Source organism: Ammodytes marinus (assembly GCF_949987685.1).
Source record: "Ammodytes marinus genome assembly, chromosome: 18".
Taxonomy (NCBI): Eukaryota; Metazoa; Chordata; class Actinopteri; order Uranoscopiformes; family Ammodytidae; genus Ammodytes; species Ammodytes marinus.
In genome coordinates this window covers 11,520,695-11,535,745 of record NC_137222.1, presented here as the reverse complement: position 1 = coordinate 11,535,745, position 15,051 = coordinate 11,520,695, and the positions used below count along the sequence as shown (strand labels likewise).

Sequence of the window (15,051 nt, the reverse complement as noted above, 5' to 3'; positions counted from 1 at the left end):
CATCACACAGGTAACATTTTTATTTTATCTTTATGTTTTGCTCTTTGTTGTAGGCTAAGTGGTCCTACGTTGACAGCGATTTGACAAAATATAATCTTGAATCATTAATTTGTTGTTCAATATATTATACACAATAATAGAAATCTCATTAAGCCTATCATCCTTTTAATGTGAATTAATAATTTGCCTTAAAGCAAAATGTTATAAAGCTGACATGTTTCTATTGTTTTTTCCACTGAGAGTAGAGCATGTACTGTACATCTAATTATTTCAGAAAGACAAAGTGATCTATAAGTGTTGTATTTTACTCTTGTTTTAAAGCATTTTTGCTTAATTACCAAAAAATGCTTTTATTATTTAAATCGCATTAGCATTAGTATTTTTTTTTTCTGTCAGTGTTTTTGAACAGCACAACTCAAATATTGGTTTTAGGTTCTTTAACTCAGCAGCATTTGATTATTTGCCTATATTTAGATATATGACCTCTTATACTATCTATGTATGACCCAATTGTATATTTTATAACAGGCCTATTGTCTGACTGTAGGCTAGGCCTATGTTTTATGATAAAACCATTAGGCTATAGACCATTTCCATGGTACTTGCAGCTTGTTATGTTTATTATGAGGCCTATGAAATCAGATAGCCTATTTGTGAATATAACAAAGTACACACACACACACAAACAGTCATACGAAAAGCTGGAAAGCCAGCAGCTGACGCCTTTTCTTTCACGTGTTGATATTAATGTTGCGTTCAGGACCGCAGGGTTTCACGGTAATTAGTCTGCTTCAATGGGTTTAACCATGAGCCTCTAACCCGTGACGGTCATGAGGATTGTTCAGCCCCTCGCTGCTCTCCTGCACACTGAGGCAAATACCTTTGAGGAGTGAAAAAGCACAGTGCTCCTTGGACCAAGTCTTCCTGAGCAAGCATCACAACCAGAGGAACTGTTCTCTGCGATCTAATTATTCAATTCGGTAAGATTGTATCTTTTTTGTCTTATGCATTTATCTGTAGAATATTTCGTATTTTGCAAAGAGTTCGCCTACTTTTTTATAAAAAGATGAGTTCCAAGCCTTTTACCCTGATCAGACCGGATAGATTATAGGCTGCAGTAGACGGAGTATCAATTGATGGCTACTTTAGGTCACCTATCAGACAATTATATAGCCTATCGTAATTGACATCGCTATCAAGAAGCAGAGCAGACCCACTTATACAATAGATAGGATTTTTTTCGATTTCGACATTACTACTAACTATTTATAAACACTTAACATTTCAGTGACAATTTTGGCATTTGACGCGCAGTTTTGACGCATGAACTGGATGGTTCAAAATCAACATGTTACCAAAAATGATAAAAAATGTAATGTTACAAAATAGATAATTATGATATATTTTATAGCTTTCATTTTCTTTATCTTAATGAGATACAATGAACAAAATAAGATACAATAAACAAAACAAAACAAAACAAAACAAAACAAAAATGATTAAACCATAGATAAGCCATTCTTACTAATATTTACACAATGAAAATAAGAGTGATTTTTAACCAGTTTTAAATAGTTACTTTGTTACAACATTGTACTTCCTAAAGTGATTTTCTGTTGACTTTCAGCTTGATGCTGTGTAATCGTACAGACGGGATGCCTCGTGGAGACTTCAACATTTATTTTTCCAGCGGCCGGCGAGGATACGTCAGAGCTGAGGAGTATGTGTTCACTCTATTAAAAAAAAACAGGGATAAATGCCTTAGTTGTACAATGTTTTCCCCATAGGTGTTCCTTATGTTGTAGTGATTCAAATACAATTGATAACAAAGTGAAATCTCTATGTCTCCATATATGAATTGTGTTGTGCACCACAGGGCAGTGGGCATAGTTCTGCTGGTGGTTATCCTGGCAGCTCTCTTCATCATCGGCTGTTGGTACTTCAAGAAGAGAAGTGGCTACAAAATAATCAGGGTGAGAGCGTCATATTTTCTTTCAAGAAAATTCTGTCAATTGATTAACAAGCTCCCTCTAGCTTTGTTCCTTTTCCCTCTTCTTCTCCAATGATCACTCTGTCCTCAACTTGCCATTTTCTCCATAACTCTTTACACATCTTTCTGTCCTCTGCAGACCCCGAGATCAGGGTCACCAGGTTACACAGGAGGCCAATACGCAGAGGCAGGACCTTCAACAGAAAACAAGATGGGTCTAACTGACTTTGGCAGCTTCCGACCCGCGGTAAGGGACTGGCAGATACCCCATGTCTAACTTTTTTGAGTTTCACATTTTTCTCCCTCTCAAGTCAAGAATTTTTAATGTCATGAATAATATTGATTACACTTTCAACAGCTAGACACAAAGGAAGTAAACTTATTTAAATACATTTCCAATCAACCGTTAACTAGTGCATAATTGCAACCTAAAGTCCATGACAAAGGGTACTTCTTAGAACGAAGCCTCAGGGCGCAGAACACATACTAAAACATGTGATGATGATGCAATGGGTGCCTGAAGTGGAGATTATTGTGTCACCAGACCAAGGGTAGGTATTGCGAATGTTGAATTCCCAAGGGAGGTCTGTGTGTCCGTGTGTGGTAAAAGTGATGGGAGGAGGATCAAATCAGTACCCTATCATATGAGATGAAGTTACAAAAGCAAAAAAAAACCCTATCAATTCCAATCCTTTTCTACTGCAGAAGTTACCGAAGTTCTAAAAGAGAAAATAGCATTAAACCATGCTCAACCACCCACTGTTTTTCTTTTGACATGATATAGTCACCCAAAAGGCAATGTTGGGTTGACTATTCAACACTGTATGAACAAATTACGGATTCTGTCTCAATAAGTCAGAGTGTCAGATTTTTCTCCAAAGTTTCAGATGTTTGATTTGGATGCATCTGTTCCACTCTTCTTCAGGTTCCTAATGCTCCTCCAGCCTATGAAAAGATTTCCTCCGGGCCGCTGCCTCCACCATATTCCCCTTAAAGGACATCTGTCGAAGACTGTCAGATGACTGTCACTGTCACTATGCTTCGTAGTTAAATATACCAATAGGTTTAACTACTGTATCCCTCACTTTGTAAACCTATTAAAATGAATGAACACAATGTATATACTGTAAGTTGTTTCAATAAACAATAAAAACATTTCACAAGAACCTGTGTATCCAGCAGCAGCTCAAACACACTTGTCGGGGACAGTCGCATTGTTTATTTTCATGCAGAAACGTCCACATTTGTTCAATGAAAATAAACCTAGTAAATCTCTTTGAAAAAAATCTATATGGTAAAAATAAATAAATGTGACTTCAAAAACATGTTATAGGCTTAAGCGTAGTACAAATTCATCTATGAGTTTATTTGTATTTCGAAAATTGTAACTTTCAAACGGTTTCTAGTTAAAAAAAAAGGACAAAGTGACAGAATCTGGATACAAACAGTTGTATTATTCAAACTGACAGATAAAGTAGAATAAGTTGTACCAATAATTACTTCTTGAAACAGTATTCAATGGCATTGAAAAGGTTAAGTTGAAATTTATTTTATCTACCCTTCTACTGATTAGTTATAACAGTTGTCATTACTGGCCATGAAGTAAAAAAAAAAGAAAAAAGGGACAGGAAAGTGTCCATAACATTCATCAGAGAGAAATCTTACGTTTTCACTTAAGAAAAACATCACAGCTTACATATCCAGTACATCCCATGAGCGTACTGTTTACCTATAATATGATCTGACCAGAGGTTATACCCTCCTACAGTTACTAAATGTAGGCTACAATTAAAACTACAACAGGAAAGCAGTCCTTAAACCCCAGGATTATCAGAAAAACTAAGCAGCTCAAAAGTGGCATCTCACTACTTGAGTCCTCACGTAACTGGCAGAGTCTTTGTTAATTGGTGCACTTTCTGTCTGTCTGTGAAGGCTGTAAAGAGGAATCATGTGTGTGTAGTGCTTCAGTGGAACTGTTGGGGGAAACCACCAGTGCATCCAGTGGTTTGGGGCAGGCAGTCAGCTCTGCTGGATTGACCCGGCACTGAACTGTGTTCAAAACAGCAGCAACAGGACTAATGAGTATCTTGGATGCTACCTTGGTATGCATACCTAAGGATGAGTTCTGCAGAGAGTGCTTTTCAAGTGCTTGATTGGTCAGATTGAGAGGTGGGTGGATGGTGTTGTTTATGACAGTGCTGGATGAAGGTGTAGTCACCACAGGTGGTGTTTGAAAGTTGTTGACATTGCTACCGATTGGTGGAACAGTAGCAATTGGCAGTGTCTGTATCCTGGAAACTGAACTTACAATCGGTGGGACAGCAACTGTTGGCAATACTTGTGTCCGTGTGCCAGCAAGCACTGGTTGCATGACTTCAGGAACAGTATTTTTGATTGATGTGCTGCCGAGTCTCGCATGCACAAAAGCCTTTGATAGAGCAGTGGATGCAGCAATTCCAACTGCAGTCTGCTGGGGCTGTATACCTGGGCCTGTGGATGTCACTGAAACCACCTGCTGGGCAGGAAGAGAAAAATTCAAAGCTGGTGTGCCTGCTACCACAGGAGTTGCAGCTGAGAGGGGTGTGGAAACTGGTATGAAAGGGCTGGATAAGGCAACAGTTGATGGACTGGGTAAATCAGGCAAAGATGATAGAGGAGCTGACAATCTGGACAGGTGGGTTGCTACTATAGGTGACATGTTGGAACATTCAGCTCGCATAGGTGTTCTAGTAGCTGACCTGATTGTTGTTAGTGCTGAGCTTTGAACAGGGGCACTGGTTACTACTGGAGAAACTAGGGCTGGTGCACTAACTAACCTTGGCTGTGAGAGCAGAGTGGGTGTACCTACTGAAGGTGATGCAAAGTTCACTGCCTGTGCCATGGGTAACCTAGGCAGAGCAGACACTACATTTGTTTTACTGGGTAACAATGTGGAGGCAAAGCCAGGTGTTCCGGTTAATCTGACTGGTGTGACATTGGGAGTGGTTGCTAGCAATGATGGACCAACAGCAGGTGTGTATGCTACAAAAGAAGAACTTACAGCTGGCACACCAGGCAGCCTGGCCTGGGTTTCGGGTAAAACTGGTGCTTGAGGAGCTAAAGTGACATGGCTTGGCCCTTGGGTAGGTTCTGATGCTCCAGTGCTGTTAGCACTGACAGTAGGCACTTGTTGTAGTGGAGGGCTAGAGAAGATAAGGACGTGGCTTCCTGGACCCAAACCCTGGGGAGGGACTACAAAACGTGTATTGTTAAGGAGGATCTGTGTGCCAGCAGCAAGGGGTGTTGATGTGTTGATGACTATCCTCTGCTGGATTGTGCCGGTAGCAGAGGTGGTGAATGGGGTATTGGTGGTTGCCGCCGAAGAGATCAGTTTTTGTTTCTTGAGAGCAAGTTGAGAGGAAGATGAGAAGGGAGTTGTTTCCTCACCAATGCCACTTTGGACAGGAGTGGATGTGGAGATTGGGGCTCGGCTACTCTGCACAGAAGTGGTTACCTGAGCAGGAAAGTTGCTTGACAATATACTTGGATGCATACCAAGGTCCTTCTTGATCATGTTTCCTGTAGGCATTGTGGCAGCAAAGGATGTGGAAGAGCCTGGTTGGGAGATCAATGGGAAGGATGGGATACCCTGGAGCTGAGAGCTGGTGGTCAGAGAGGCAATCTGGGCAGAACACATGTTGATGCTATTGGAACTTGTGACTGGGGCCAGTCCAGTGGTGGTGACTGTTGAACGTCCTGTGCCTGAGACAAACACTGGTGTACTCTTGGTAGGAGAACGTGACAGGGCACCAATGGTTTGTCCAATGGTTGTCGTCTTCCCGGACAACTGGATTTGAACCCCTGGAAACACAAGAACAATATATTCTTCAATAGCTCATTGATAAGAGCTACATTTAGTATGCTCACTTTAATACAAGAATGAAAATTGCTTCACATTCCATTATGACTTTCATTCATTATGACAAATGAATAATGTCCCAGACAGTGTTTTTAAATGCACTCAATCAAACACAAGATACACAAGATATATAATGAGAATGAGATTTCAAGAAAAACATCACATCAAACATACCTGAGGGCAGAGTGATGTTCTTGACATTAGACAATGCTTCCGAGTTGACACCACCAAGTGGTTGGCCGGGGCATAATCCCATCTTTAGAGTCTGACTTGATAGTGAGTTGGTCAGCGGCTGTCCACTAGCCACACTTGCTATTGCATGCATTGAGACACTTTCCATGGAGGTTGTGGATGATGTTGCTGTGGGTTGGCTGATAAACATGACTCTTGAGGCAGGGAGGGATTTTGTGGAAGAGGGTGTACCTTTTGATAAGGCTACAGTGGAGGTGGAGGAAGAAGGAGTAACCAGGATGAATTTAGTAACTTGGGATCCATCATCTACAATGGCCCGTTTCATACCAGTCTTGCTAATTAATTCTGCTTGTCTGAGAACTTGGGGAACACCAGAACCACTCACAACAGTGTGTTTTAATAAAGAAGTTTGAAAACGAGAACCAGCTGCAGCTGTCTGCCCTAGCTGGTCAATCTTTGTTGCAAATGTAGAACCAGCTGAGGTGTTTGAACTTACTGTCTGGCTTCCTGGGCCTTTAACAGGAATGCTACCAGTGACGGTGGTGAGCATGGGAGTTGTGATGGTGGAAGGAGAAATAAATAATGAAGGATCCTGCCTTTGAGGTTGCGCCACAGAAATACTTGTCACTGCTGGTATTGTACAAGGGGAAGTCTGAGAGGAAGCTGGTGGACAAGGAGTCTGTGATGTCTTGGACACAAGGAAAGCTTTAAATTGAGGTGAGATTGTGATGACTGGACTGGTCGACAAAGAACCAAGCTGGTCTGAGGATGTCTGGACTTTGACGATGCCCGTGTTACCTCCTCTAGTTGTAACCAGGATCGACTGTGAGTCACGGATACACACAGTCTTAAGCTCCTGTTTAGGGACTGTAGATGTAATAGGTTCAGAGGAAACTGCACTAGAAGGAGTTGTGATGGGAGAGGGGTTTCTGCTAACTTGGGTACTGCTGACTTGTGCCCCCTTGACTGCTGTTACATTTGGGGAACCCTGTTGCACATAAGGGAAAACAGGAAGAGAAGGGGTCCTCACTGCCCTGGTATCTTTAAGGGGAGCTACTTGCTGAACAGGTATTCTGTTTTCGGGAATGGTGAACCCAGATATGTTGGTGGACATACATAAGGGGCTGGATACTTTGGAAACTGGGACCTGATTGCCCTTAGACTGTTGTTGATTTAAAGAAGACACAGTTCCTTCAGTATTTTTAATGAGAAGGTTAGGAGGCAGAATAACCACTTGCTGCATGATTTTTTCACCAGTGTGCTGGTCCACGACTGGATGAACAGAGATCTTGACTGGACTGCTGCCATCTTGCCTCACAAGGTGTCCCATCCTCTCAGGAACCTTGTACACCACTTCGACAGGACCTTTTGGTACAGTCTGAGTTGTTTTGGCCTGTGGTGATTTAGGAAGAGCTGCTGTCACCGAGGCCAACCCTGTCTTCCTTTTTTCTTCCATCGGTTGTAGTGAGTTTAGCTGAGAACTGGATGGAGAACTTTGTGCTTTAGAAGGTTTTGTGGTAATCAATGCAGAGGTAGGCTGGGAGACCAAGGACCCTTTCCTCTGTCTATTCATGTTGTTGACCCCTGGGCAATCGGCAGGCCGTTTCATTAAGGTCACTTTGTTCCCCACACTCTTAGCCAGCAGGGTTGGGATGGGCGTGTAGCCCTTAGGTAGTCCGGTGGTAGGGTTGAGGATTGGTGTTTGGGGTGAAAGTGAAGTCTCAGCTGGGACCCTTGTTTCCCATGCTGAGTTTGAATCCCTTGATTGATTTGATGAGATCAGTTCAGAACTAAACAGTGGCCCGGAGCCAGGGTTATAAGTAATATTACTGCCGTCACTCTGAAATCTTGGCAGCAGACTGATGCCTTTCTCTGTGCTGGTTGGAGGGCATTTTAGGTGGCTGGGAGTTATGTAGGTTACCGTTCTTTCTCCAGAAGACTCAGGCACAAACTCCCTGGTGCTTGCTGAGAACATAATAGAGATGCCTATTAGGGATGCACTGATCAATTAGCCATCTATACAGGTTCTACAGGTACATTAGCTATATTTCCTCTGGGACAGTGAAATTAACAGAATTGTGTCATTGGACTGAAATGCAGTCTTGAGAACCAGAAAAACACTATTTAAATCTTTATCATAACAGTCAAAATTAAAATATTATAGTTTAATAACTTTACCTCCACACCAAAGACCCCTGGGAACCATATGTTCCAGGTCTTCCTCTTCTGTTCTTCTATAATGATCTGAGAGTGAACACAACTCCTTCCCGAAAGCACTCTCTTCGTCATCATCTGATGATGAAGATGATGAAATACACTCCTCACGCACAAAGTTATTGTAGTCTGGGTGCTTCTTAAAATCATCAAATTCCTTCTTCAAACGAAGCCTGAGAAACAAAAACAGAAATAAAAAAGCATAGTTTTGTCTCTAGTCCAGAAATGATAATATGATGCAAAGAGATATTTATAGAAATTGTTGTGACTATGATTTGTGCTGGTCAATGGTACAAGATTAAGAATTACTATCAGGACGAAGCTTCGACCAAAGATTTTTTTCCTAAGACTTGATCCAATTATCTATTAGATGTCAAATGAGAAGTACCTGTTCCTTTGGTAGGCTTTAACAAGTTTGGGTTCCCAGGGTGAAAGTTCATTCAGTAATCTGATTAGAGTGCTGTGGAGGTCTTTTACCGATTCTCTCCTATTATACCACCGACCCTGTAAGTTAAAACATTCAAAGAAAACTATATTCAAGTCGCAAATTTATTAAAATGTGGGGAAAATGTGTGCGTACATTATATTCTCCACCACCATATACAGAAGGCTCTAAAATACGACAGTACATCCTCTTGACATAACTATGATTGTCACCTACCAATCTCTTCTTGGTGCTTTCCAGGTCATCAAGCTCATCTTCTGTCTTACTGATAAGCTCTCGCAGTTCCTCGAGACTGGTGCATACCAACTACAAAGGATAAATCACAGATCAATTAAGAAAATCTTTATAAAGAAATAGAAACAAGATAAAAGAGGGGCTGAACAATGGTGACACTTAAATAAATGATGGTTATGTTATTTTTTACTTTAATAATTTGATACAGCATTAAATATGCACTGCAAAGACATGAGGGCATATATGATAGCAAGAGTGTGACTACCTTAAATGATGGCTCAACTGGAGGTTCATCTTTAATTTTCTTAGAAGATTCAAGCTTGGTTCCTTTCAACAAGATAACATATACCAAATAGTTATTTTTCTTTTTAAAATCGATAAAATATCCCAAAACATCAGATAAAGCATTGTGACTATGAATATACACCAAGTCATTAACTTGATGCAATACCCAAAGATACCATTAGACTAACATCAACAGTAAGATGTTTGTGTTTCTCACCTGTTTTATGTTTTTTCTTCTTGTCTTTTCTTTTGATCGTTGTGGCAACTCTCCGCACTGCAGACTTGGCAGCCTCAGCTGGGGAAAACCTCATCCTGTCCACGTGCTGCAGCTGCTTGTGCTCTCCTTTCACCCTCGGCAGCTGGTCCCTCCCTCGTTTTTTCTTCCGCTTTTTTTTTTTACTCCAGATTTTGTCATTCACCCTCTCTTCACATGAGTTTTGAGCACTCTCAGAAGACAGTGGTGTTGCTACCCCTGATGTGCCACAGAAGCACTCGTGCTCCTCATATTTAACATTACTAGTTTTGATTTTACAACAGTGCAAACAGGAAGATATTTGTTGTCCCTGGCTGGGACTTCGGCCATCCATTTCGCATCCCACTGATTTGGTTGGAGAGGCCAGAGTCACTAAGCGAGCAGGCGACCTCCCTGTGTAGCTGTGTTCCCCCACACTCAGACAGGGCTCCTGTGTCCCTACTTTAATGGTGCGAATTGAACTCAATGAGAAGCCCTGCTCCTGTTTTAATGGGAGTCGCTTGGATTGGTGCTCCAATTCTCCAATCCCCTCATTCAAATTCATTTTCACACCCCTTCGCCCAATCGGACTAGTGTGCGGAAGAGATAGAGAGTTACAGTGTATTTTTAAGTCAAATTTAGAGTCTTCATAGGCGTCTCCATCGGTGGACCCTGACTCAGACCCCTCCTCCTTTCTCAGCGACCATGATGTAAATCTTTTTTTATCTTCCTCTTCATCCCTATTTTCCCCTTTGAAAACCCCAAGTGTCGCTGCTCCGCCGGTTCCAAATTCCTCCGACTCACCTCTATAACAATCCCTGTCACTTTTAACCCCCTCATCCTTCATCCCATCTGACTCTTCACCCTCTGTCCCTGGCTCCTTTTCGACCCTTTTGACCAATATCGAAGGGAAAGGATAAGCTGGGGGTGAACTAGGGCTCTGACAGTAGACCCTTAAGTCTGCCCCACAGAAATGTGGGAAATGTATATAGGCATTCTCCTTGCTGTCATAGCCCAAAATGGACTCCCTACATTCATGGATGGGCTGGGACAGTAGAGCATTCTGCACATCTTTCTGTGTGTCATACACATGATCACACAGCCCCTTCAGTAGCCACATTCGCTGGTAGAAGGGCAGCAAGTGAAAGGGTTTCTCCTCCAAAGGACTCACCTCCCCGAGAACTCTAAAAAATTGGTTGCAGAGTCCCAACTGCTCAGCCCGACCTGGCTGATCATTGGAGGCGCCAATGACCCGGTACCATCCCATGACCCGCTGCCTGAGCTCTGACTCCCAGCGGCGGTAAGGTAGGGCCGGACGGCGGTTCAGAGTGGCCCTACGCTGGGGTGGAGACAGTAGGGAAGACATGATTTTGCACAAGAGGGGGCTGCAGCGGGGCATGAGCAAACAACGCTCCAGCTCAAAAAATACAACCTCCGGGAGGTTAAGTGCAGTCTGAGCCAGGCAAAGGAAATGTCCTATAGCAGGGAGTTCCCAAAGTGTGTCCACAGTGTAGGGGGATGCTTGTGACAGCAAAGTCTGCTCCCACTCTTCCACCTCTTTGGCTGACATTTCCTCTGCCTCTTTCTTCTCAAGCTCGCGTTGCCTGAAAGGTCAGCAAACATATATAGATTGTTGGCAAGTTTACTTTTGCAGAAGGTTTTAACATATTTCCCAAATCAAATCAACAGATTTTTTTTTTAATTCACTCACCTTTTCTCATCCTTAACTCTCTGTTGCTCTTCTAGCCGAAGGGTCTGGACCATGAGAGACTCATGCCCACCGACAGTGAGGGTAGCCAGGCTACGAGAAGCCAGTCTTCTCCTCGTGGAGGTGCCTCCTGAACTCCGTTCCTCTTCTGCACCAAAACGTCCTTTAGAAGTCACTGCCAAGGTCGTCTTCTCTCGCAGCTTCCTGGTTTGACAAACAGAGACAAAAAGCAAGTAAGCAGACATTACATCTACACTACTGAAGTAATCCAACAGCAAAACCATTCAAAATGCATAAAAATTAACTAAGTAAATTTACTTGAATAACAGGATGTTTATAAAACCTTATACTGCTGAATAGACACCCATTCTTTCATTTATTATAATAATAATTTTGATATGAACTATTATAATAAAATAAGAATGGTTATACAGTAGTCACTTTACATTCATACTTTGTAGAAATACTGAGTGGCAACCATATTTCATGAAAAACATTTGTTGCCCGGCACCATTAATCGATGATGCATGACATATGACTTAGTAAAAAACGCTTTGATTGCAGCTTTATTATGGTTTGGGACATTTGCCAGCTAAGCAATTTGTTCAGCAGTGTAATTGTATTAAGTTTACCTGGACAGCAGTGTAAGCTTCTGCTCCAGCATGATTTCCAGCTTTTGAGCCTGTTTGGAGATCCAGTGGTCGACCCCGTGGTAGCGATAACAGCTCTCCAACATCAGCCTGAAGTCTGCAACAAAGTCTGTAATGGTCTCATACTCTTGGTTGATAAACTTCTCCTCCATCCTCCGAAAGCACATCGACTGCCTGAGCTGTGCCTGACCCCAGCCCCGGACCCCTCCAATGCCATGCTGGGCCTCCTGGTGGGCGATGGGATGGAGGAACGGGCTTGTTATCCCTTTGTGCTTGTCCAAGAGAAAGCCAGTAAATATCCTATAAGCTTGCTGGACTTCATAGTTCATATCATCCTCAAAGCTATTGCTGTTGGTGGAAATGCAAACCTCTGGCAGAGAGAGGTCGGTGTTCGAAATCTCTGACATGCCATCATTGCTCAATGCAAAGCGGCCACCAACAGTACTGACATCTCCACTGTCGCCAGGAGAGTGTAATGCTAAGACAGTCTCAGCTTCGCAGGTGCCATTACTGAGCCCGTCCTCAGACATGACCCAATCAGGGACTTCAGTGCTGCTGCTCACTAACTTTGACTGTGAAGAGATGATGAGTGGGAGGGACTGCGGAGGTGCAGAGTGTTGGTCAGTCACAGCCAGGTCTTTGTTGTGGAACAACGGTTGGAAACAAGCTGCTGTGATTTGGTCTTTCATATCCTCTTGATCCATGGTGCAGGCACCTGAAGTGGGTGACAGGTGTCAAATATGGTTGACCAATGTTGGAGAGAAAACAAAACGGTGTTTTCAAAGCATTTCTATTACAAGGTCCAAAGGAGATTACAGCAGGGATATAAGGATGAATACCTAACATCACAAGGTTACATTTATCATTCCGGTCATTGCATGTGTTTACATTATAACAGCCACACGAATCACTTTTAACCTCATGTGAGTGTCTCCAAATTACCAGCATTTTAATTTTAACTTACTTTGCCTGCATTTTGCAAACTTTTCCTTTTACCAATGGCTAACTAGCTTGAAGTTAGCTACTAGCAAGGCAGCTAACGGTAGTTAAAACAACAAGTAAACCAAGTTTGCTCTGCTTGCTCATAGACAGATATAAGGGGCTTCCCGTATCGCGTCTCTTCTCCCGATCACGTGCAAAAATGAGACTGAAACGAACTGACCAGAGAGGCAGAGCTCGGTCGGCTAAACAACATACCTCGACGTTTTCAGTGTGGCTCCAGACCACACGCACCAGGCAAGACCGCTTTCAGCAAGCTTAGCACCATCGACAGCCTGCTAGCTGGGTTAGCTCGCTATTGTCTCGGATCTGGGGCCTGCAATTGCTGCGTTCGCTTTCCATTGTGGTTTATTGTAGCGAGTAAATGTCCAGCGGGTAAAAAGTTATGCAGACATCCCACGTCGTCGGCGCACGGAGTCATGTCAGTGACAGCGAGGTGGCTAAAGAGCATTAGCCGGGGTAACACTAGCTGAATGTCCGACAATGCATAACAGTTCATTATCACTAGCCATCCAGCTAACCAGCGAGTTTTGCAAGTTGACAGGTACTTTGTGGCACATAAACTAATGCTAGGTTCGCTTTAGAGAAAAATGTGCGCCGTGTGTCATGTTTCTTCTTACCCCCGCAGGGTTTTCAAAAGGCTAGTTTCTGACTACTCCGGCTGGCTTGCTTGAAGACCACCGTTCACTTCACTTCCACCCTGCGTGCGCCTGATGCTAATGTGCGCAGCCTGACGCAGCCAGCAGGTCGCGTGTCACACCAGATTTGTTATTATGGTTTTCGAAGGTAAATGCTGACACACAACATGAACTTTACGCCGCGTTATTAACCTTATTGTGATTGTGTCTCCCATTGTCACTGAAAGAGGACCATCTGGAGACAGATGTCGTTCGAGAAGAATCCAAAGTTGCGTTATCGACAAGGCTGTTCACAACAACGAATCAACAGCTTCCGACTGTAAACTATCATCTACGACCTGAGCGCTGAAGTGTCTTTCGTTTAGTTACAGGACCCATCAAGATTTGTTACATGTCTAGTGTAAACTTTGACAGCGCACATGGCTCACATTCACCGCTAGATGTCGCTCGTCACGTAGCCTACGTACGACCTCTTTTTAGGCTACAATCCTTTTACATCATGATGATCTATGTGCGAATGAAGTGCAGGGATTTTCATCCGATCTTTGCTTAGCCTCTCAGGTAGTTTTGAACCTCTTCCTGGTTGCCACCCCCAAAAGCTTCACCACTTGGTTATTCTTGTTATGGCAAGGGTTTGTGTGTCAATTCAAAAACAGGATTTCTACAGACCCTTAGGCCTATCAGGCGAAGAGAGCTCCATAACTTTGTGTTTGGATCTACATAGCTGCACTACTGCTGAAAAAGTATTTTATTTATTTTTAATGACCAGAGGATCTGTAAAAATGGTGTCCCTGAATATAGTAAGCACCCAACGTGGCATGCAGGTCCAGGAAAGCAAGCAGATGTTTAATTATCTTAAACTTAGGTAGGCCTCTAATTAAACAATTAGGCCTATGCCACAGAGGCATGAACCTTGTTTACACACACACACACACACACACACACGCACACACCACTGCACCTCTCCGGTACTAGTCCACACTCAAGCAAAGTCCCTATACAGTCAGAGCTACTGCTGTGCCGCCCCATAATCCTATTCCTATGATACACTACTACATTTAACCAAACTGATATTACCAGCTGATAAAACTGGACAGGCCCCTACACTCCCTGGGTCCAGGCAAAGCCCAATGGACCCAGGGATTATTTCAGTGATTGCTTTGTAATGTGATACCTTTAATTTTGTTTGAGAACATGAACTATTAAAAATGAATCTCAGATGAAAAGAGTTCACCTAAAGACTTAAGAAGAGCCCTGCTTTGGCTGATCTTGAGTCCATGTCTCAGAGTTTAGATAATGTAGCCTAGTTTCACACAGTTAACAAGGGATAATGTTTGCCATTATAGGAAGATTGTACAAAATGCAGAGAGGGTAAGAAACTGGCTACTTTACATATTGGCTGTATTAGCTTTAGCTTATATTTTGTAAACGGGTAGTAAATGTGCAAAGTAACTGTCAGAAAAATGTGTCAAAGGCACAATATAGTTTTTCCCCATCAATGTAGTGGAGCAGCAGAAAAAAAGTAGCATAGTAATAAGTAGGCCTTTTAAATAGGCTAAATATATT

General features: G+C 42.7%; 2 protein-coding genes across 2 annotated transcripts; one reads left to right on the top strand and one right to left on the bottom strand.

Moving 5' to 3' along the window:
* Positions 1-866: 866 nt before the first annotated feature.
* Positions 867-3,136, top strand: mlana (melan-A). The gene is made up of 5 exons (XM_080046306.1): positions 867-980; positions 1,628-1,720; positions 1,877-1,973; positions 2,130-2,237; positions 2,916-3,136. The coding sequence occupies exons 2-5, from the start codon at positions 1,632-1,634 to the stop codon at positions 2,982-2,984; spliced, it is 363 nt and encodes a 120-aa protein (XP_079902432.1). The 5' UTR covers positions 867-980; positions 1,628-1,631; the 3' UTR covers positions 2,985-3,136.
* A 205-nt stretch (positions 3,137-3,341) lies between these two features.
* brd10 (bromodomain containing 10) lies at positions 3,342-13,546 on the bottom strand. The gene is made up of 10 exons (XM_080046260.1): positions 13,046-13,546; positions 11,831-12,563; positions 11,202-11,402; positions 9,476-11,094; positions 9,239-9,300; positions 8,956-9,045; positions 8,683-8,798; positions 8,259-8,467; positions 6,063-8,045; positions 3,342-5,830 (listed from the first exon to the last, which is right to left on the bottom strand). The coding sequence occupies exons 2-10, from the start codon at positions 12,550-12,552 to the stop codon at positions 3,891-3,893; spliced, it is 6,942 nt and encodes a 2,313-aa protein (XP_079902386.1). The 5' UTR covers positions 12,553-12,563; positions 13,046-13,546; the 3' UTR covers positions 3,342-3,890.
* Positions 13,547-15,051: the final 1,505 nt, after the last annotated feature.